This window comes from Scardinius erythrophthalmus (genome assembly GCF_964197995.2).
Source record: "Scardinius erythrophthalmus genome assembly, chromosome: 1".
NCBI lineage: Eukaryota > Metazoa > Chordata > Actinopteri > Cypriniformes > Leuciscidae > Scardinius > Scardinius erythrophthalmus.
In genome coordinates, this window is record NC_138221.1 from 65,031,138 (window position 1) to 65,055,273 (window position 24,136).

The window sequence follows — 24,136 nt, forward strand, 5'->3', positions numbered from 1 at the left end:
TTGGCCTTGACATCATAAGAACTATTTTTCACTGACTTCTATACATTTTTGTTATAGCAAGAGATAGGGCTGCTCGATTATGGGAAAAATCATAATCATGATTATTTTGGTCAATATTGAAATCACGATTAAGTAACATTATTATTTTTACATGACTGGGAATGTGTTGCATTTATTAAAAAGACACAGTAACACTTTACAATAATGTAGTTAACATTAGTTAATGTATTAACTAACATGAACTAACAATGAGAAAAACATTTGTTACAGTATTTATTAATCTTGTTTAATGCTAGTTAATAAAAATACAGCTGTTCATTGTTTGTTCATGTTAGTTTACAGTGCATTAACTAATGTTAACAAATACAACCTTTCATTTTAATAACGTATTGGTAAATGGTGAAATTAATATTAACTAAGATGCTGTAGAATTATTGTTCATTATTAGTTACATTTTAACAAAGGTGAGTTAGTTATAATGCTAATTAATGAACACCTTTCAACAATTCTTAAAAATCGAAATGTGAACATTGTACTTTTTGACCTATTAAAAAATAATGTAACAGATAATACTTCAATGACTAGGCTATATTAATAATTCCCGCAGGTCTGTCACTTATAATGTGGGAAATTCCCCACAAACATTGATTCACTTTAGCATGTAGATTGTATGAGTATCTTAAATGAATCCACACAGATTATAAAATCAAATCAATAATTTTAAAACTTTCTCCAAGAAGCAATTTCACAAACCGCGTGAGTGTTCAGCGGCGCTGCGTCTTCTCTCTCTCTCTCTCTCTCTGCCTCTCAAAATGCGCTGGACAAAGCAAGCGTCGAAACTACACTTTCGCATTTATGAGTCGGGACATGATGAAATTGTCACTTGTACATTCGGGCCAGCATTGCATCGTAACTAAAGTTAATCATTTTCACTTCTTTTTAAGTCTTATCAGTTTAAACATTCAAGCTGAGAGAGTTTATGCCGGCATCGGGAAGGGCGGATGTGCGCGTGCGCGCGTCATTCAGAACACAAGACAAAATAAGAGTGTTCTTTTAAAACAGAAAATGGCAAAATAATCGTTTTTACTCGATTATACTATTTTGGTGATCGTAGGGAGCAAAAATCGAAATTGAAATTGAAATTCAATTAATTGCACAGCCCTAGCAAGAGATAGTGTGATCAAGTATGTTGGCTATTTGCTGATTATAAAAGTATCATCATTTATTATTCTCTTATGGAATCAATTTTACATGATCACAACAATCCTGGGTTTACATAGAATGAGATCATCTTTCAATGCTTATATGTAATTAATAGCACAAGATGGTCTTCAAATGCTTAAGACGTCAACCCAATTTTAAATTTCACCCAAAATTTTACATCTGGTCGATGTTGGAGTCCACGTCCAATAGCAGTTCTAGCTGAGGTGATTAATATTATGGCCATAATATGAGCACACAATGAGTGCACTGTGAGGTTACACTTTTAGCTCACAGTGAACTCACATTGTGATCATATGAAGAGATCACTGTGAGATCAATGTGTGACTGGGAGGTAGGGCTGGGCGATTTAAATCGCGATATTGTTATGCGCATCTCATCAGTAAAGCCGGTTCCTTGATTAGTAGTAAATCACCATCACCTGCTTTCAGATGAAGCGGCATTTAGCCTACTACAAAGAGCCGTAGTTAACTGACAAGCTGAGCCATATCGCATTAATATCGCGGACGTATCGCCAGCGATATTTAATGCGATATGGCTCAGCTTGTCAGTTAACTACGGCTCGTTGTACACAGCAAAAACTCCAGTGTTAAATGAACACTCCTGGGAGTGTATGAGTCCACACTCAAGAGTGTTGAAGTTAATGAGATTATTAAGTGATTAATTTAGTGATGATTGAACATTATTGAAGACACCTGATGTTAACAAGTAGAATCGCTGAAGGAGAAAATCGCAAATTGTAAGTTACCATTATTGTGATGGGTAGTTGCTTTAGTTGGGCTCTGACCCTTTTATGAGTACTTTAGATTTTGTTTGGCTGTTGTATCTGAGTTAAAACTGCCAGTTGAACAAAGAATAAAAAGTGATCTGATGGTGTTGATTTTATTATGACAATCATCATTTGAACTTTATCACTGAACTCATTAAAATCCTTCTTTCTAATATTTTAATTCTCAACAAGTAATTAATAAAAATATTAATTCTCGTTGAGAATTAATATTTTAATTCTCAATGAGAACTTTTGTACATATATGAAAGAAATAATGTTTAACTGGTTTGTAAACTGGTTTCACACTCAGTGTGGGTGGAAGTCAGTTGTTCTTGTGTTTGTCTTTTTTCTGTTCTTGTTTCTCTGTCCTTCAGTGATTCTGCTTATCAGGTGTTCATCACTGTCTTAATTTTACTCTCTTCTTTTCATACACTCTGTCAAGTGGACTACATTAGTGGGTTAGGGTTTGGAAAATGTTTTTTTTTGTAATGTTTCCTGCAGCTAATTTTATTTTTGTTACCAAAATATTCTTCTAAAAGGTGGGATAACACTCTCTATAAACATTTTAAACATGTTTAGTGATAACATTGATATGACATTATCCCCTAACATTCTTATGAAGTTTTAGTGGGAAGTGTCCCAGCAGACACAGGACTGAAGCTCTTAGTGGGGGGAGCTCTAGAGAGAAACCTGCGAGGAAAAAGCGAGAATACAGTGAAGAAATCCCAAAACTACTGAGCCCTGCTTTAAAAGAGGTTTAGATGTTGAAGTTTGTTTGAAAGTAATAGTTTGGCTGGGTCACCATTGTGGTGATCAGTGTTTTCTTTAGTTGGGCTCTTTGGCCTTGACATCATAAGAACTATTTTTCACTGACTTCTATACATTTTTGTTATAGCAAGAGATAGGGCTGCTCGATTATGGGAAAAATCATAATCATGATTATTTTGGTCAATATTGAAATCACGATTAAGTAACATTATTATTTTTACATGACTGGGAATGTGTTGCATTTATTAAAAAGACACAGTAACACTTTACAATAATGTAGTTAACATTAGTTAATGTATTAACTAACATGAACTAACAATGAGAAAAACATTTGTTACAGTATTTATTAATCTTGTTTAATGCTAGTTAATAAAAATACAGCTGTTCATTGTTTGTTCATGTTAGTTTACAGTGCATTAACTAATGTTAACAAATACAACCTTTCATTTTAATAACGTATTGGTAAATGGTGAAATTAATATTAACTAAGATGCTGTAGAATTATTGTTCATTATTAGTTACATTTTAACAAAGGTGAGTTAGTTATAATGCTAATTAATGAACACCTTTCAACAATTCTTAAAAATCGAAATGTGAACATTGTACTTTTTGACCTATTAAAAAATAATGTAACAGATAATACTTCAATGACTAGGCTATATTAATAATTCCCGCAGGTCTGTCACTTATAATGTGGGAAATTCCCCACAAACATTGATTCACTTTAGCATGTAGATTGTATGAGTATCTTAAATGAATCCACACAGATTATAAAATCAAATCAATAATTTTAAAACTTTCTCCAAGAAGCAATTTCACAAACCGCGTGAGTGTTCAGCGGCGCTGCGTCTTCTCTCTCTCTCTCTCTCTCTGCCTCTCAAAATGCGCTGGACAAAGCAAGCGTCGAAACTACACTTTCGCATTTATGAGTCGGGACATGATGAAATTGTCACTTGTACATTCGGGCCAGCATTGCATCGTAACTAAAGTTAATCATTTTCACTTCTTTTTAAGTCTTATCAGTTTAAACATTCAAGCTGAGAGAGTTTATGCCGGCATCGGGAAGGGCGGATGTGCGCGTGCGCGCGTCATTCAGAACACAAGACAAAATAAGAGTGTTCTTTTAAAACAGAAAATGGCAAAATAATCGTTTTTACTCGATTATACTATTTTGGTGATCGTAGGGAGCAAAAATCGAAATTGAAATTGAAATTCAATTAATTGCACAGCCCTAGCAAGAGATAGTGTGATCAAGTATGTTGGCTATTTGCTGATTATAAAAGTATCATCATTTATTATTCTCTTATGGAATCAATTTTACATGATCACAACAATCCTGGGTTTACATAGAATGAGATCATCTTTCAATGCTTATATGTAATTAATAGCACAAGATGGTCTTCAAATGCTTAAGACGTCAACCCAATTTTAAATTTCACCCAAAATTTTACATCTGGTCGATGTTGGAGTCCACGTCCAATAGCAGTTCTAGCTGAGGTGATTAATATTATGGCCATAATATGAGCACACAATGAGTGCACTGTGAGGTTACACTTTTAGCTCACAGTGAACTCACATTGTGATCATATGAAGAGATCACTGTGAGATCAATGTGTGACTGGGAGGTAGGGCTGGGCGATTTAAATCGCGATATTGTTATGCGCATCTCATCAGTAAAGCCGGTTCCTTGATTAGTAGTAAATCACCATCACCTGCTTTCAGATGAAGCGGCATTTAGCCTACTACAAAGAGCCGTAGTTAACTGACAAGCTGAGCCATATCGCATTAATATCGCGGACGTATCGCCAGCGATATTTAATGCGATATGGCTCAGCTTGTCAGTTAACTACGGCTCGTTGTACACAGCAAAAACTCCAGTGTTAAATGAACACTCCTGGGAGTGTATGAGTCCACACTCAAGAGTGTTGAAGTTAATGAGATTATTAAGTGATTAATTTAGTGATGATTGAACATTATTGAAGACACCTGATGTTAACAAGTAGAATCGCTGAAGGAGAAAATCGCAAATTGTAAGTTACCATTATTGTGATGGGTAGTTGCTTTAGTTGGGCTCTGACCCTTTTATGAGTACTTTAGATTTTGTTTGGCTGTTGTATCTGAGTTAAAACTGCCAGTTGAACAAAGAATAAAAAGTGATCTGATGGTGTTGATTTTATTATGACAATCATCATTTGATCTTGATCACTGAACTCATTAAAATCCTTTTATTAACTTCGATTAATGTTGTTGGTTATAGCATAACTGTGAATATGAATAAATGGCCAGAGTTTTTGATATAATATAAAGGATTTCTTAAAAGTTGTTTTAAAAAAAAATCATTCTTTTAGGCAGACACAGATGTCAAGATTGAGTCTATGCATCTCAACAATGGTGAGGAGCAGAATATTCAATGAGGAAAAGTAAATTACATAGACAATTCAGATCTTAATTTATTCATACCGCAATGCATGATGGGAGCCATTAATGAGTTGTGATTGGTGGCAGCCATTGCAACATGCTTTATTATTGTCACCATTGTTGAGATTCACAGGCTGATTATTGTCTGTGTTTTAAATGAATATGTCTGAATGTCTTTATGATCAGAACAATGTTTATTAAATATTTTGTATTATAAGTAAAGTACTGATAAAAATAGGCTGAAGATTCACTAAACTGCTGCTAACAAGTTAAACCAAACTATCTTAAGATGTTTCATTTTTCAGATCACAGCGTGATTATGTCAAAACATAACTAACACTATAATATAACATTTTATTTTGTTCACTTAACTGTTATTATTCAATAACAGCAGACAAACGACAGTAAATATAAGAGTAAACATATAATGGTCTAGAGCCCAACTAAAGCAAACACCCATCACCTTAATGGTAACTTACATTTGTGCTTTTCTTCTTCAGTGATTCTGCTTGTTAACATCAGGTGTCTTCAATAATGCTCAATCATCACTAAATGAATCACTTAATTATCTCCTCAGCCCTAAATACCGCTCCATCTGAAAGCAGGTGATGCTGATTTACTACTAATCAAGGAACCGGCTTTACTGACGAGATGCGCATAACAATATCGCGATTTAAATCGCCCAGCCCTACTGGGAGGTCAATGTTAGACTCACCAATCAGAGGGACGACTTTCCCTGTAGAGGGCAGTGTGTTGTTAACAAGCAGCAGCATCACAGTAATAGACAGCAGTAAAGTCACTTTGAAGGTCACTTTGTCTGATGCATTTGATTCAACGAAGAAGGAGATCAAATCCAGCACAAGGAAGAAAATGACTGGTATTATAATGTTGATGACATACAGTACAGGTCTCCTTTTTATGGTGATCTGCAATGGAGAGAGAGAGAGAGAGAGAGAGAGAGAGAGAGAGAGAGAGAGAGAGAGAGAGAGAGAGAGAGAGAGAGAGAGAGAGAGAGAGAGAGAGAGAGAGAGAGAGAGAGAGAGAGAGAGAGAGAGAGAGAGAGAGAGAGAGAGAGAGAGAGAGAGAGAGAGAGAGAGAGAGAGAGAGAGAGAGAGAAGTAAATTTTTAAACTTGAACTCAGGATATATTTTGCCATATTTGTCTTGTTTTTAAAGTACATGTTAATGGATTAGAAAAAAGCAACATTCCTTTTCTATCAGGGCTTCGTCACTGAATGAATCCGCATGTTTTCAACAAATCTTCAATGATTCAGTGACCCATTTATAAAGACAGAGGCTGTCTTTGAAATCGCCCCCTAAACCCTCATTCACTATTCCCTACATTACTCGGCTGATATAGTCCACTTGAAGGAGTGAATGAAAATGAATGAGTGAATTCGAACTGTGCACTAGAAGGGCACAAACTGCAAACTGCAGTTTGTGTTTGCTGTTTGATAATCATTTGAAACTGGCAGCTCCAGCAGTAATGAAAGGATTTATCTTGAACTCTGTCATGGAAACTATCATGTGTAAACCTTAATTTAACAATTTAATAATCAATTAAAAAGGAATTTGAACCTGTATGATATTACACTGTTGCCTGTACAGCTGCAGCGCCATCTTCTGGACAGACGCGGGAATTCATTTGGCCTGTGAATCTCATATTGCATTATGGGTATTCTCTAGACATTGAGGCCCTGTCCCAAATGACGCACTTCATGCGGACTTTCGGTCTCATGGACTTGAATTGCGCGTACTCGCTGAGTCTACGAGTCCGTAGGCCGTCCCATTCAGCATTTTACCGCTCTGAAGTGTGCCCCCTTTGTACCCTTGAAGCGGTAACTTTAACTACCCAGGAATCCTTGTGAAAGGCCAATCAGACAACAGATGGCAGGAGATTTCACTCACGGATAATTGTTGTCATGTCTAAGAAGAAAATATTATGTTTTTATGACCTAAATGTACATTTTACCAGTTTATACAAAAATAATGGTCTCAAACATAATAATAGTGCGTTTAATAATACGATCGCATTATGATTCATTAAATAAATAGAACCGAATGTCAGGGCTTTACTGAGTCATGTAAACATAGTATGAATATTGAAACCTGTAAATTGAAAAAAATGTTTTAAAATTGTAATCTTAGTTCAAATGGAACATTATGTATTATTATGTACAACTGAATACATCATTTAAATAAGCATGATATTATCTATTGTTTAATGCCCAGGTGATATGCACAATATCAAAATATAGAACTGTAAAATTAGGCTGTGTAGTTGACATGCAGATAAACCGTCGGAGCGCAAAAATGTGATTTCTCCTGTCCAACAACAACCAGGCCGTTATTTCCGGCATGCCGATCGAGTTTGTCCCAAAAATACCTCTCAATGCGCCCTCGTGGACTCGCGCCAAGGGCCCTATAGGTCTGCACTACATGACGTCACCAAAGTGTGCACTCTGAGGAAGTCCACAAGTCCGGAGTGTGCTATTTGTTATTGCGGTGCATTGTGAGATTTAATGAGTGCACTAAATAACGTCCACTATGATTTCAGACATCACTGCAAATGGCCAGACACTTGCTTTTCCTGAACGAATCGGCTGTTTGAACAAAATGAATGACTGAATGACTCCTTAATGCCGAGTTCAGACTGCACGATTTTAGCCCGGATTTTGGCTCGCCGACAGGTTTTGAGAAATCGCCAACAAATGCCCGAAATCACAGGCAAATCGGTGCTCGTTCACGCGAGTGACAATCAAGCAGTGTGAATGAGCAAAGACGTGATCTGAGAGAATCACAGACGAGTCAAGTCTTCCTATTGTAAAGTCATGCAGTGTGAAACCTTCTGTCGCCGATCCATCGTGCAGTGTGCAGCCACACAGCAGCGACTGAATCCTGGCCAAGATAGTCATGCAGTGTGAAAAGAACAGTGACCCAACTACTTTGAAAATCGCGCATCTGAACTCGGCTTAAGACAGTGACTTGCCGTCACCTACTGATGGTTTTAGTTTAGTGTTTGATGATTAAATAAACAAATACACACACACACACACACACACGGACAAATCAACCTTTTACTGCCACACTTCCTGGGTATCTTGATTGATAAATGTTTCATCCAATCAGCTGTTATCCATTTGCAAAATATACCAACCTTTTCTGTTTTGAATGACTTGTCATTGTGTCATTAATTGTTTGGTTTGTTTGTCTTTTTATTTTCAGTTTACTTTCTTTTGTTACTTGTTTTATATTTATGTTTGAAATAAAGCATTCATTCATTCATTCATTCATTCATTCATTCAAAATCTTGTCATTGTAGTTTTAGTAAAGCCACTGTGTTTACAATTTGTTGTTTTGTTTTTGGATTTGTAATTGTAATTTTGTTTTCATTATTGTGATTTGTTTTGCACTTTTCGGCCACCATGAAAATTTAATATACTTAAAATATTTTTATCAGTGTGAATGGTTTCTTCCAAACATATTTGGCTGAATGCTGTAAAAGGGTCTATTAATAAATAATGTAATGCTGATAGATGTACACACATATTCACATCTTCCATGCAACATCTGTGCGCCTTCTGGTGTAAGAACCATATTATTAATGTATACACTTTATACTCCTGCCTTTTTTAAGAGTTAAAATTTTAAATTTTGGCACATGTGTTGGTATATTTTAAGTATATATATATATATATATATATATATATATATATATATATATATATATATATATATATATATATATATATATATATATATATATATATATATATATATATATATATATATACTCAGTACCTGATATATCAGCTGATTTATTTCAAACTCTCCAACATCACCATCAATATTAGCTCTACTGCTATTTATACTGATGAGCTCCCACTCTCCCTGGGCCTGAAATTGCTCCTTCGACTTGAAGGTCGTCCACTTTGCATCAGATAATGTGTCAAGTATAATCTCCTGATCTGTGGGAACAGACATTAATATTTTATTATTTCAATTTAAAGTCAAATAGTTTAGAAGAATAAACCATGTGATCTTTCATATGTGTGTGTTTGTCAAAACTGATTCATGTATTTCAGATGTACCTGAATACGCTGTCGACTGAAGTGTTATATAGCAGTTTTGGGTGTCGAAGGGAAACCTGTAGAGATCCATCTTACAGGCCGTGGTCAGAGCTATAACATCAGTTGAGACTGTAAAGCCTTGATAGAGCAACATCACATTTGGAGACTCCTTTGTTCCAAAATCTGTCTTGATGCTGAATGGAAAAAATATCAATTAGCATTGATTATTAAAGACATGATGATTGGTATTCAAATCAAATGTATTTGCACATTTGCAGACTACTGAGGATCATGTCAGGGGTGTACAATCCTGCTCCTACACAGCAAAATCCCCAGAGTTAAATGAACTCTGCTCAGAGAACTTTTGGTCCCTCTCTAAAGAATGTTAAATTAACTCTGATTAAAAATTAAAGTTAATGAGATAAATCAGTTATTAATTAAGTGACGATTGATCATTAGTGATGAACACCTGTTGTTAAGAAGCAGAATCACTGAAGGAAAGAGAAACAAGAACAACTGACTTAAAGGTGGGGTATGTGATTTGCAAAACGGCCGGCAGATTTTGAAAATACACAACTCAAATGGTCCTACCTTCTTTCCTTTGACTCCACCCATTCAAAGAACATGGATGGGGGAGGGGGAGGGGGGAGGGGGGATGGTACGACCGTTTGATTGACGCACTTACTGTCCAATGATTCTAGGTGGTCTTGGAAATAATTGGCTAGAGTTTTTCAAGTTCTGCCCGTTTCACAAATGATTCAATTACTTAATTATCATTTCAATGCTTCTAATTCAGTCGCTGTAAGTGGGTTAGAAATAGGATTTCAATGATTTTGAAAAAAATGGCCAAAAATTTGAATTATATACCCCACCTTTAAGCCACAGTCTTAGATGAAATCAACTGAATATAAAAGACTGATGACTTTGCTGTGAGTTTGTGGTTTTCGAAATGATGATAGAAAACACACAGACATCAAGAATCAGCATATGAATCTCAGCAATGGTGACATGCTTCAATCTGCAATGCATTCTGGGAGTCACCATAATATAAAATTCATGGCTCCCAGTATGCATTGTAGCATGAAACATGTCACCATTGTTGAGATTCATATGCTGATTCTTGATGTCTGTGGGTGTCTTATAAAAAGCAAATAAAAATAAAATCTGTAGTGTACTTTCAAAATGTTTCAATTTAAGAATGTATAATCTGTAAATAAGAAATAGCCCTTTTTAGTCAGAGACAAATAGTCAATGTGTACGGCAGTAGTTGATTTTTTGTGGATTATGAAGATTTAAATATATATATTTTTTAATGAACGTATTGCTTCAGAGGGCCTTTATCCTTTTAAACGTGCAAAGAATAGCACCTTATTCTATCGGATTAAAGAATCATTCTCACAAAACTGGATTTTCTGCAAGCTTTTTTCATGGTAACAAAATGGACACTAGGAGACTCCAAAAGGAAACCTAATTACGTCTATATAATTAATGAATTTAAGCACACCAAAGCACACACACAAAACATTACAGAACAAACCTTTTCAGAATTCAGTGTACAGTGCAACAACAAAGAGCTTGTTTACGTTTTAGACATGTGAAGTTTTGATACTGAACAGGACCACATTGAGATGCCAAAAAACAAAAGAAAACAAAAAACTAAACCAACAGCCTTGACCTGACTGCATTATATGCCTATTTCTTTGCTCTTGGCCGAGATGTGGCATTGCTATGGCCTGCTTGTGGCCCATATTTGGCAAACAGGAGCGGTCCACCCAAGTGCCGTAATTCCACGCTGCATGTGGGCCAGATCATCTTTCCACGTGTGCCATATGTGGGCCGGATCTGGGCCGACACAATGTTGCTATGTGGGCATGCATGTCACATTTTTTTGCGGTGCTTAGTCCAACCAAAATTCAACATCTGTCATTAGGCTTTGACGCCAAACAAACGTTGGGTTTAGACGTCAACCTGACTTTCAAATTCAAACCAAAATATGACGTCTGACTGACGTTGGATTAGTTGGAGTCCAACGTCTTCCTGACGTCACATTGACGTAATGTGCCTGCTGGGGACCTATCAATTGTATTCTTGTGTACTTGTATTAGGTGGGGTCCATATGTTGTGATCCCTATGGTGATCCCATATGTGTATTCTTCCATGGGTTGACTCCTGCTGCGTCTCCGTGGCTTCCCTTGGTAGAACCAGTTCTGTCATCACTGACAGGTTGCGTCTCCCCCTGTTATTGGCTGGAGCCACCTCAATGACATGCCATATGTGGTACTGGCCGTTAGCCGCTCAGTCCATATGTGTTTCTCCACGTGCTACCTCCTTCGGGCAGAATGTGGTTCCACAGCGTAGACCTTCAAACGAAAGGTACTCTTCCCATTGGTCCTGTGGAACAGCAGTGACTTTCCTGGCCTAAGTCCGCTGAGACTAAGAATGGGGTCCGCTCGGCTCCTCAGCAAAAAAACAACTGGTGCGCCACTTCCTTTTAAATGCCACTTCCGTATTTATACCCACGCTGCGGGGCGGGACGTGTGATGTCATTCACGCACGCCAATGTCCAGCTCGTTTTTACAATATTCGAAGATGACAGGCTCCCTAGTAGGGCTGGGCGATTTAAATCGCGATATTGTTATGCGCATCTCATCTGTAAAGCCGGTTCCTTGATTAGTAGTAAATCACCATCACCTGCTTTCAGATGGAGCGGCATTTACTACAAAGAGCCGTAGTTCACTGACAAGCTGAGCCAAATCGCACCAATATCGCGGACGTATCGCCAGCGATATTTAATGCGATATGGCTCAGCTTGTCAGTTAACTACGGCTCTTTGTACACAGCGAAACATCCAGTGTTTAATTAACACTCCAGGGAGTGTATGAGTCCACACTCAAGAGTGTTTAAGTTAATGAGATAACTAAGTGCTTAATTTAGTGATGATTGAGCATTATTGAAGACACCTGATGTTAACAAGTAGAATCGCTGAAGAAGAAAATCGCAAATTGTAAGTTACCATTATTGTGATGGGTAGTTGCTTTAGTTGGGTTCTGACCCTTTTATGTGTACTTTAAAATTTGATTGGCTGTTGTATTTGAGTTAAAACTGCCAGTTGAACAAAGAATTAAAAGTGATCTGATGGTGTTGGATAAATTAAGACAATCATCATTTGAACTTGATCACTGAAGTCATTAAAATCCTTCTTTCTGACTTTGATTTATGTTGTTGGTTACAGCATAACTGTGAATCTGAATAAATGGCTAGAATTTTTATGTAATTTAAAGGATTTCTTAAAAGATGTTTAAAAAAAATAATTCTTTTAGGCACACACAGATGTCAAGATTCAGTCTATGCATCTCAACAATGGTGAGGAGCAGATTATTCAATGAGGAAAAGTAAATTACATAGACAATTCAGATCATAATTTATTCATACCGCAATGCATGATGGGAGCCATTAATGAGTTGTGATTGGTGGCAGCCACTGCAACATGCTTTATTATTGTCACCATTGTTGAGATTCACAGGCTGATTATTGATGTCTGTGTTTTAAAAGAATATGTCTGAATGTCTTTTTGATCAGAACAATGTTTATTAAATTTGAATTATAAGTAAAGTACTGATAATCATAGGCTGAAGAATCACTAAACTGCTGCTAACAAGTTAAGCCAAACTATCTCAATATGTTTCCTTTTTTAGATCACAGCATGATTTATGTTAAAACGTAGCCAACACTATAAGATAACATTTTACTTTGTTCAGTTAACTGTTATAAAGCAATAACAGCAGACGAACAACAGTAAATATTAAAGTAAACATATAATGGTCTAGAGCCCAACTAAAGCAAACACCCATCACCTTAATGGTAACTTACAATTTGTGATTTGCTCCTTCATTGATTCTGCTTGTTATCATCAGGTGTCTTCAATAATGCTCAATCATCGCTAAATTAATCACTTAATTATTTCCTCAGCCCTAAATGCCGCTTCATCTGAAAGCAGGTGATGGCGATTTACTACTAATCAAGGAACCGGCTTTACTGACGAGATGCGCATAACAATATCGCGATTTAAATCGCCCAGCCCTACTCCCTAGCGTGATCCCAATCTCCCAGTCTCCGTTCCCTCCTTCAGGGAATGAGGGTTACATACGTAACCGAGACGTTATTCACAACCCTAGTTTGAAACCTAAAACACTGAATAGTTGTGATATATGACAGCGCTGAGCTGATCACATGATGGACTAAACATTCTAATCACACCGGTGTGATCGTACGCTCCAGGGACCAGCCAAGGCTTATCTCACAGGCTGTTTTATGTGCAGTATGAACAAAGCCTTTGAATCGGCTTTATATTTTCCTGTCATTTCCGTTGTCATACTATTACCTTTATTCTATCCATCAATTTTAAATCTTTCTGATCTATCATTAAAAGGTAAAAAAAATAAAAAAATAAAAGGTTCTGACAGGAGTATTTTTTATACCTTTCCATTATATTAATGTCTGGAGTCCAAAACAAATTTTTAGGGGCTGCATATGATTTGATTCCACAATATTGTTTAGGTTTCCACGTCATATTGGAATTTGGCCAACCCTGGAAAATTAGATGAAGTTCAGAGTGATTATAAGACAGAAATTGCACAGTAAATTCCCCAGTGTTGAATTAATACCATTCGGTGTTCATATGGGAACCATAAGCTGGGTGTTAAAGTAACACTGAAGCAGTGTTAGAGTTAACTCGATACTTAAGTGATTAATTGAGTGATGATTGTTTGATTATTGAAGACACCTGATGATAATTAGCAGAATCACTGAAGAAAGAGAAACACAAGAATTACAACTGACTTCAGACACAGCTTTAGATGAAATCAACTAAAGATAAAAGACATTAAATCTCTATTATTACAAACCAGACTGACATTATTTACCATTCATCTACAGAATTTCTTTTTAAGAATTAATACATATATTAATTCTCAAATAACATAACATATATCAAGACTCAGCATATGAATCTCAACAATGGTGACATGCTTCATGTAGCAATGCATGCTCAGAGTGATGAGTTTTATACTATGGTGGTTCCCAGCATGCATTGCGGCATGAAGCATATCACTAATGTTGAATATATGTGCGCATCAAAAGAAAAAAAAGAAGAATAATGTTCCAAGGACAAAATAATAATAAACAAAAAAATTCAGAATGAGTGATCTGTGGCAAGTAATTATTAGAGATGTTCCGATACCCTTTTTCCCTCCTTGATACCGATTCCGATACCTGGACTCAGGGTATCGGCCGATACCGAGTACTGATCCGATACCTGGGTGTGTATCTATACAGCTGCAATTACTAATCCTGTATGAATTGATATAATTATTTTATGGTGTGCTTCAGACTAATCCCTTAATAAAACATGAACAAATAAATACAGTGAACTAGAGTATTTTTATTATCTGACATACATTTCACAGCAATATATTATTTATTTGAAAAAGAACTTCAAATGCAGCCACACATCTAATCCTATAAACTGAAAAAGGTATTTTAGTTTTATTTAGTTATATAACTCTATGAATAATATAAGAAAAATAATCTCTTTATAACTTGAAGTCCAGAAACAATTGTGTTAAATGAACGGCATTTCATTTTTCAAATACATAGGTTAAAAAAAAGAAAAGAAAAAAAAGTACAACAGTTACTTGTACTCAATCTAACGTTAGTCTTTTAAATAAGTGCAGCCACAATGTAGTGAAATAAGAGACTTGAGTATAAATAAACCTCAACTAAAGATGTCGGTAGTAAAGCTGTTTGTTTTCACATCTTTTAGTTTGCATGAAATGTGTTTACGCACTATCTGGAACAGGGCCGTGCACAGACATTTTAAGGGGCAGTGGCCTAAACCAAAAAAGGGGCACTATTTTGTTTTTTTTTTGGGGGGGGGGGGGGGGGGGTTGGCACACTACAAAGTGTGCCAACAACAGAAAATTTAGTTATTTGTATTAGATCTGATCGAGAGTACAATCATTTGATTAGACAAGCTGCTAATTCTAAGAACGAGATATGTTGTACACAGGGCTGGACTGGAGCAACAACAAAAAAAAAAAATCGGCCCTGGCATTTTGGCCTAGACTGGCCCACTATATGATCATAAACACCACCCATCTTTGCACGCCCATAAATATATGCATACCAACTCCAATTCCTTAAAACCACTAATGCCATGTAATGAGTGAGTATATGAACGAGTGAGAGTTAACAGATGAAATAAGTAAAAATTTGACATTTATTAATACAGTGATGAAGCCTAAAACAAGCTATAATCTGCATTGGCATAGCAATACCAGTGTTTCTCACAGGATTTTTGGTAAAACTGTGGTGGGTGGACCTCGGTCCTTCTAGGGGGGTTTGGGGGCCATAAGAAAATTTTGTGCATTTTAATGTTAAATTCATCAATCTGGTGCACTTTGAGAGTTCAAAAATAAAAGCTCCAAACCATATTCTTTGTGCAAATTACACAAAGAAAAATTCAAACCTCTTTTAGTTACAGTGTCTATTTACATTACACCTACTACATAATAATAGTTATAATATTAATCCAATGACAGTAATAGCCATATTTTGTAAAACAAATGCACTAAAACAATAAAGGAAACTTTCATAATTAGTTTTGTACTAATTTCTACTTGAAAGAGATATAAGCACATAATCTTTTATTTTGACAGAAACTGCATCAAGCTTTTATTTTGGCGGAAAACATGGTTTACAAACGCCTCTCATTCAATTTCTAGTGAATTGCGGTAATCGTCAACTATGCAGATGTGGAAATAATCTGTAACTGGGTTATGGGTTCCTACACTCATCACATGGCCTAGGTGTTTTGAAAGTAGTTCTGCTTACCGCAGTCCTGATCCTCCTCACTATCATCATCTGCCAAAGGAGCTGATGAAGGGCAGAAAACATACACTACCGTTCAAAAGTTTGGGGTCAGTAATAATTTTTAATGTTTTTAAAAGAAGTATCTTCTGCTCACCAAGGCTGCATTTATTTGATTAAAAATGCAAACAAAAACAGTAATATTCTGAAATATTATTACAGTTTATAACAGCTGTTTTCTATGTGAATATACAGTAAAGTGTAATTTATTCCTGTGATCAAAGCTGAATGTTCAGCATCATTACTCCAGTCTTCAGTGTCACATGATCCTTCAGAAATCACTCTAATATGAGGATCTGATGCTCAAGAAACATTTATGATTATTATCAGTGTTGAAAACAGTTATTTACATTTTTATTTCAGGATTCTTTGATGAATAGAAAGTTCAAAAGAACAGAATTTATCTGAAATCTAAAGCTTTTGTAACATTAAACACTACCCTTCAAAAGTTTGGGGTAAGAATTTTAATTTTATTTTTAGGGAAAGAAATAAAATAAATCAATAAACTGATCAAAAGTTACAGTAAAGACATGTATAATGTTAGAAAATATTCTATTTTAAATAAATGCTGTTCTTTTGAACTTTCTATTCATCAAAGAATTTTGAAAAATTGATAATAATAATGTTTCTGAGCATCAAATCATCATATTAGAATGATTTCTGAAGGATCATGTGACACTGAAGACTGGAGTAATGATGCTGAACATTCAGCTTTGATTACAGGAATAAATTACAATTTAAAAAATATGAAAAATAGAAAACAGTCATTTTAAATTGTCATAATATTTAACAATATTACTGTTTGTTTTTTATCAAATAAATGCAGCCTTGGTGAGCAGAAGATACTTCTTTTAAAAACTTTAAAAAATCTTACTGACCCCAAACTTTTGAACGGTAGTGTATTTTGACACATTTTACAGTCTGCTTTAAGGGCCTGTTTCTATTTTTTCACGCTGTTTTTCTGCACATTACTTGCATTTCTTCTCTATTTTGACAGATACACACTGACACTGCTGCACGCTCGCTCACTCGTTTAAAGTTGTGATTGGCCCAGCCCAGTGTCAATCAAGAAAAGAACCAATGGGCCGCTGATCTTCGTGTTTCATGGACTGGTCAGTCAGAAGAAGAAAAAAAAACCTAACGCTGACTTTTTCTGACCAATGCATTACATCGGCACAAACCCAGCACCGGCCGCAAATTAAGCAAAACAAAACAAAACGAATGAGCTGCCGATGTACAAATTTTTATAGGCCGTTAAAAAGAAAAAATAATAATAATACAAATAATATATGAGATGTATCGGCCCAAAAAGCACGTCGGCCCACCAGGAAAGTGCGCGGTATGCCCGATGGCCAGTCCAGCCCTGGTTGTAGGCTACAAGTTGTTAGCACTAGTACAAAGAGCCAGAAGCCAGAAGACCAAGAGCAAAACATTACCGACATAAATAAAAAAATAAAAATAAAAAAAGACTAATTTCGCAGATTCAACCACTGTCTTGCATAGCCTACCTGTTAATGCGACAGCTTTCGTGAACTGTCGTATACTGTGAGTGATGCTGCGGAGCGAGCGGGAAAACCTGGAGCGCATTAGCGGAATCAGCGGCATGCTTTGAGCGGAGCGGTGGGGGTGGGGAAGAGGGGCACCTCAGTCGATGAGGGCAGAGGGGCAGTGGCTCTAGCCACCGGGCCACCCCCCTGTGCACGGCCCTGTGTGTGTGTGTGTGTGTGTGTGTGTGACAGAGAGAGAGTGTGTCTATGTGCGTGAGTGTGTGTGTGTGTGTGTGTGTGTGTGTGTGTGTGTGTGTGTGTGTGTGTGTGTGTGTGTGTTAATGAGCTTGTCTGTGTGTGTGTGAGTGAGTTAGTGAGTGTGTGTGTGAGAGAGATAGTGTGTGTGTGTGAGAGAGAGTGAGAGTCTGTGTGTGCATGCTTGTGTGTGTGTATGTCGAAAATTTAAATCTAAACACCTTGAAGACTAAACCAAACTGCCGTTCTATATACTATATGAGCCATTGAGACTCATTTAAACTAATCAACTCTAAACTCATACACTTATAATTAGAATAAGTGTATGAGATTAACTAATTAACTTATAAACTCATGAATTCATAGACTTATAAACTATTAAACTCATAAATTAATAAACTCTGAACTCTTAAACTCATTTAAACTTATAAACTCTAAACTCATTTAAACTTATAAACTCAAAACTCAAAAACTCATACACTTATAAACTCTAAACTCAAACTCTTAAGTGTGCGTGTGTGTGTGTCTGAATGTGTGTGTGTCTGAGTGAGTGTGTGAGCGAGTTAGTGTGTGCGTATGTGTGTGTGTGTTTATCTATCTATCTATTAACTTATTTATCTACCTGCCATAAACTTCAAACTACTGTAAACTACTTTAAACTTCAAACCACTTTAAACTTCTTACGTTTAAAGCTCCCAGTTCCCAAGCAACTCCATAGCAACCAAACTTGAGTACCCTAGAAACAGTTTTGCAGGACCTATATCTCTGTATCAGAACATCGTATAGAGATGAGGTTTGGCTCTTTTGACTCATGCTAGCAAACAGCACTTCCAACATGCTACACATGCTAGCAGTGAATAGCTACATGCTAATAGCGATTAGTTAAGTGCTAAATCATACCAAGATCATGCAAACAACTATATCAAAACTACATAGTAACCATCTGTGACAACTACCAACCACCTAGCAACACCCTAGCAACCACCTAGCAACACCATAGTAACCACCCAGAACACCCTAGCAACCGCCTAGCAACCGCCTAGCAACCACCCAGAATACCTTAGCAACACCATAGCAACCACCCATAACAACCTAGCAACTGCCTAACAACACCCTAGCAACCGCCTAGCAACCACCCAGAACACCCTAGCAACCACCTAGCAACACCATAGCAACCACCCAGAACACCCTAGCAACTGCCTAGCAACCACCCAGAATACCCTAGCAACCACCTAGCAACACCATAGCAACCACCCAGAACACCCTAGCAACCGCCTAGCAACACCATAGCAACGACCCAGAACACCCTAGCAACTGCCTAGCAACCACCCAGAATACCCTAGCAACCGCCTAGCAACCGCCTAGCAACCACCCAGAAGACCTTAGCAACACCATAGCAACCACCCAGAACACCCTAGCAACCGCCTAACAACACCCTAGCAACCACCCAGAACACCCTAGCAACCGCCTAGCAACACCATAGCAACCACCCAGAACACCCTAGCAACCGCCTAGCAACCACCCAGAACACCCTAGTAACCGCCTAGCAACACCATAGCAACCACCCAGAACACCCTAGCAACTGCCTAGCAACCACCCAGAATACCCTAGCAACCGCCTAGCAACCACCCAGAATACCCTAGCAACCGCCTAGCAACCGCCTAGCAACACCATAGCAACCACCCAGAACACCCTAGCAACTGCCTAGCAACCACCCAGAATACCCTAGCAACCGTTTAGCAACCACCCAGAATACCCTAGCAACCGCCTAGCAACCGCCTAGCAACCACCCAGAATACCTTAGCAACCGCCTAGCAACACCATAGCAACCACCCAGAACACCCTAGCAACCGCCTAACAACACGCTAGCAACCGCCTAGCAACCAACCAGAACACCCTAGCAACCGCCTAGCAACACCATAGCAACCACCCAGAACACCCTAGCAACCGCCTAGCAACCACCCAGAATACCTTAGCAACCGCCTAGCAACACCATAGCAACCACCCAGAACACCCTAGCAACCGCCTAACAACACCCTAGCAACCGCCTAGCAACCAACCAGAACACCCTAGCAACCGCCTAGCAACACCATAGCAACCACCCAGAACACCCTAGCAACCGCCTAGCAACCACCCAGAACACCCTAGCAACCGCCTAGCAACCACCCAGAATACCCTAGCAACCGCCTAGCAACCACCCAGAACACCCTAGCAACCGCCTAGCAAAAAACGTTCTGGTCCAAACTTTCTCAAGCCAACTTAAAGTTTGTCTCGACGAACTTTTGCATCTAGTTATTATTATTATTCTTCTGTGAAAAACTGTTGACTCAAACTCGTCCTAGAGCTTTAACTCTACATACTCCAAACTCAGCTCAGACACTCAAACTGATCTGAAGTTAGTTGCTATATCTTTTTAGACTGATCGGACTTACGGTTTTCCTAAAAATGACGATCAAAACTCGGAAAAACTCCCATTGACTTACACTGGGGAGTTCTAAAAAATTCAAATTTAGATTCAAACTCACCAACCGACGAAAATTCAAATCAAAATACCTTGAAGAGTAAACCAAACTGCCGTTCTATATACTATATTAGCCAATGAGACTCATTTAAACTAATGCACTCTAAACTCATACACTTATAAACTAATTAACTTATAAACTCATGAATTCATAGACTTATGAACTCTAAAACCCATAAATTAATAAACTCTGAACTCTTAAACTCATTTAAACTTATAAACTCTAAACTCGTTTAAAACTTATAAACTCTAAACTCAAAAACTCTTACACTTATAAACTCATCAATTTATACACTTATAAACTCTAAACTCATAAACTCTGAGTGTGTGTGTGTGTGTCACACACACACATACACACACACTCTAAACTCATTTAAACTTGTAAACTCAAAACTCGTAAACTACTTTAAACTTCAAACCACTTTAAACTTCTTAAGTTTAAAGCTTCCAGCTCCCAAGCAACTCCATAGCAACCAAACTTGAGTACCCTAGCAACCGTTTTGCAAGACCTATATCTCTGTATCAGAACATCGTATAGAGATGAGGTTTGGCTCTTTTGACTCATGCTAGCAAACAGCACTTCCAACATGCTACACATGCTAGCAGTGAATAGCTACATGCTAATAGCGATTAGTTAAGTGCTAAATCATGCCAAGATCATGCTAAGAACTCTATAAAAACTCCATAGTAACCATCTGTGACAACTACCAACCACCCAGTAACACCATATCAACCGCCCTGAATACCTTAGCAACCGCCTAGCAACACCATAGCAACCACCCAGAACACCCTAGCAACCACCCAGAATACCCTAGCAACCGCCTAGCAACACCATAGCAACCACCCAGAACACCCTAGCAACCGCCTAGCAACCACCCAGAACACCTTAGCAACCGCCTAGCAACCACCCAGAATACCCTAGCAACCACCTAGCAACCACCCAGAACACCCTAGCAACCGCCTAGCAACCACCCAGAATACCCTAGCAACCGCCTAGCAACACCATAGCAACCACCCAGAACACCCTAGCAACCGCATAGCAACATCCTAGCAACCACCCAAAATAACTTAGCAACCACCTAGCAACACCATAGCAACCACCAAGAACACCCTAGCAACCACCCAAAATACCTTAGCAACCACCCAGAACACCCTAACAACCGCCTAGCAACCACCCAAAATACCCTAGCAATCGCTTAGCAACACCCTAGCAACCACCCAGAACACCCTTGCAACTGCCTAGCAACACCTAGCAACCACCCAAAATACCCTAGCAACCGCTTAGCAACACCCTAGCAACCACCCAGAACACCGTAGAAACCGCCTAGCAACCACCCAAAATACCTTAGCAACTGCCTAGCAACACCATAGCAACCACCCAGAACACCCTAGCAACCACCCAAAATACCTTAGCAACCACCTAGCAACCGCCTAGCAACCACCGAGAACACCCTAGCAACCGCCTAGCAACCACTGAGAACACCTTAGCAACCCACTAGAAAACCCCCAACAACTTTTTAACTTTAAACTACCTAATTTAAACTTTAAAGTACTTTAAACTTCAAACTAATTTAAACTTTAAACTAATTTAAACTTCAAACTAATTTAAACTTCAAACTACTTTAAACTTTAAACTACTTTAAACTTCAAACTAATTTAAACTTTAAACTACTTTAAAATTTAAACTAATTTAAACTTTAAACTACTTTAAACTTCAAACTAATTTAAACTTTAAACTACTTTAAACTTTAAACTAATTCAAACTTTAAACTATTTTAAACTTCTTTAAACTTTCTGGTCCGGCTTTCTCAAGCCAACTTAAAGTTTGTCTCGACGAACTTTTTAATCTAGTTAAGTTGGCTTGAGAGAGCCAACATATTGAAATCCTATTTAAACTTATTATTATTATTAAGTTGGCTTGAGAGAGCCAACATATTGAAATCCTATTTAAACTTATTATTATTATTATTATTATTATTATTATTATTCTGACCGTAAAAATTTACAACTCAAACTCCTCCTAGAGCTTTAACTCTACATACTCCAAACTCGGCTCAGACACTCAAACTGATCTGACTCGCGTTGCTATATCTTTTCAGACTGATCGCACTTACGGTTTTCCTAAAAATGACGATCAAAACTCGAAAAAACTCATTCAAAAACTCCCATTGACTTACATTGGGAGTTCTAAAAAATTCAAACCGACGAAAATTCAAATCAAAATACCTTGAAGACTAAACCAAACTGCCGTTCTATATACTATATGAGCCATTGAGACTCATTTAAACTAATGAACTCTAAACTCAAAGTGTGTGTGTGAGAGAGAGAGAGAGCGTGTGTGTCTATGTGTGAGTGTGTGTGTGTGTGTGTGTGTGTGTGTGTGTGTGTGTGTGTGTCTGTGTGTGTAAACTCAAATACTCGTACACACTCATTTAAACTTATAAACTCTTAACTCAAAAACTTGAACACTTATAAACTCTAAACTCATATAAACTCTGAGTGTGTGTGTGTGTGTGTGTGTGTGTGTGAGAGAGAGAGAGAGAGTGTGTCTATGTGCGTGAGTGTGTGTGTGTGTGTGTGTGTGTGTGTGTGTTAATGAGCTTGTCTGTGTGTGTGTGTGTGTGTGTGTGTGTGTGTGTGTGTGTGTGTGTGTGTGAGTGAGTTAGTGAGTGTGTGTGTGAGAGAGATAGTGTGTGTGTGTGTGAGAGAGAGAGTGAGAGTCTGTGTGTGCATGCTTGTGTGTGTGTATGTCGAAAATTTAAATCTAAACACCTTGAAGACTAAACCAAACTGCCGTTCTATATACTAAATGAGCCATTGAGACTCATTTAAACTAATGAACTCTAAACTCAAAACGTGTGTGTGTGAGAGAGAGAGAGAGCGTGTGTGTCTATGTGTGAGTGTGTGTGTGTGTGTGTGTGTGTGTCTGTGTGTGTAAACTCAAATACTCGTACACACTCATTTAAACTTATAAACTCTTAACTCAAAAACTTGAACACTTATAAACTCTAAACTCATATAAACTCTGTGTGTGTGTGTGTGTGTGTGTGTGTGTGTGTGAGAGAGAGAGAGAGAGTGTGTCTATGTGCGTGAGTGTGTGTGTGTGTGTGTGTGTGTGTGTGTGTTAATGAGCTTGTCTGTGTGTGTGTGTGTGTGTGAGTTAGTGAGTGTGTGTGTGAGAGAGATAGTGTGTGTGTGTGAGAGAGAGAGTGAGAGTCTGTGTGTGCATGCTTGTGTGTGTGTGTATGTCGAAAATTTAAATCTAAACACCTTGAAGACTAAACCAAACTGCCGTTCTATATACTATATGAGCCATTGAGACTCATTTAAACTAATAAACTCTAAACTCATACACTTATAATTAGAATAAGTGTATGAGATTAACTAATTAACTTATAAACTCATGAATTCATAGACTTATAAACTATTAAACTCATAAATTAATAAACTCTGAACTCTTAAACTCATTTAAACTTATAAACTCTAAACTCATTTAAACTTATAAACTCAAAACTCAAAAACTCATACACTTATAAACTCTAAACTCAAACTCTTGAGTGTGCGTGTGTGTGTGTCTGAGTGTGTGTGTGTCTGAGTGAGTGTGTGAGCGAGTTAGTGTGTGTGTGTGTGTGTGTGTGTGTGTGTGCGTGTGTGTGTGTGTGTGTGTGTGTGTGTGTGTATGTGTGTGTGTGTTTATCTAT

General features: G+C 37.5%; 1 protein-coding gene across 1 annotated transcript in view; it reads right to left on the reverse strand.

Moving 5' to 3' along the window:
- The window catches only part of LOC308696419 (5-hydroxytryptamine receptor 3A-like), a gene marked incomplete at its 3' end in the record, with an annotated part of 108,621 nt that overhangs the window by 29,891 nt on the left and 54,594 nt on the right, over positions 1-24,136 (reverse strand). The window contains exons 4-7 of the mRNA XM_081375154.1: positions 13,724-13,833; positions 9,267-9,439; positions 8,977-9,143; positions 5,892-6,102 (exon numbers count right to left, since the gene is read on the reverse strand). Coding sequence (XP_081231280.1) covers positions 5,892-6,102; positions 8,977-9,143; positions 9,267-9,439; positions 13,724-13,833 — 661 coding nt within the window. The remainder of the gene's footprint in view (positions 1-5,891; positions 6,103-8,976; positions 9,144-9,266; positions 9,440-13,723; positions 13,834-24,136) is intronic.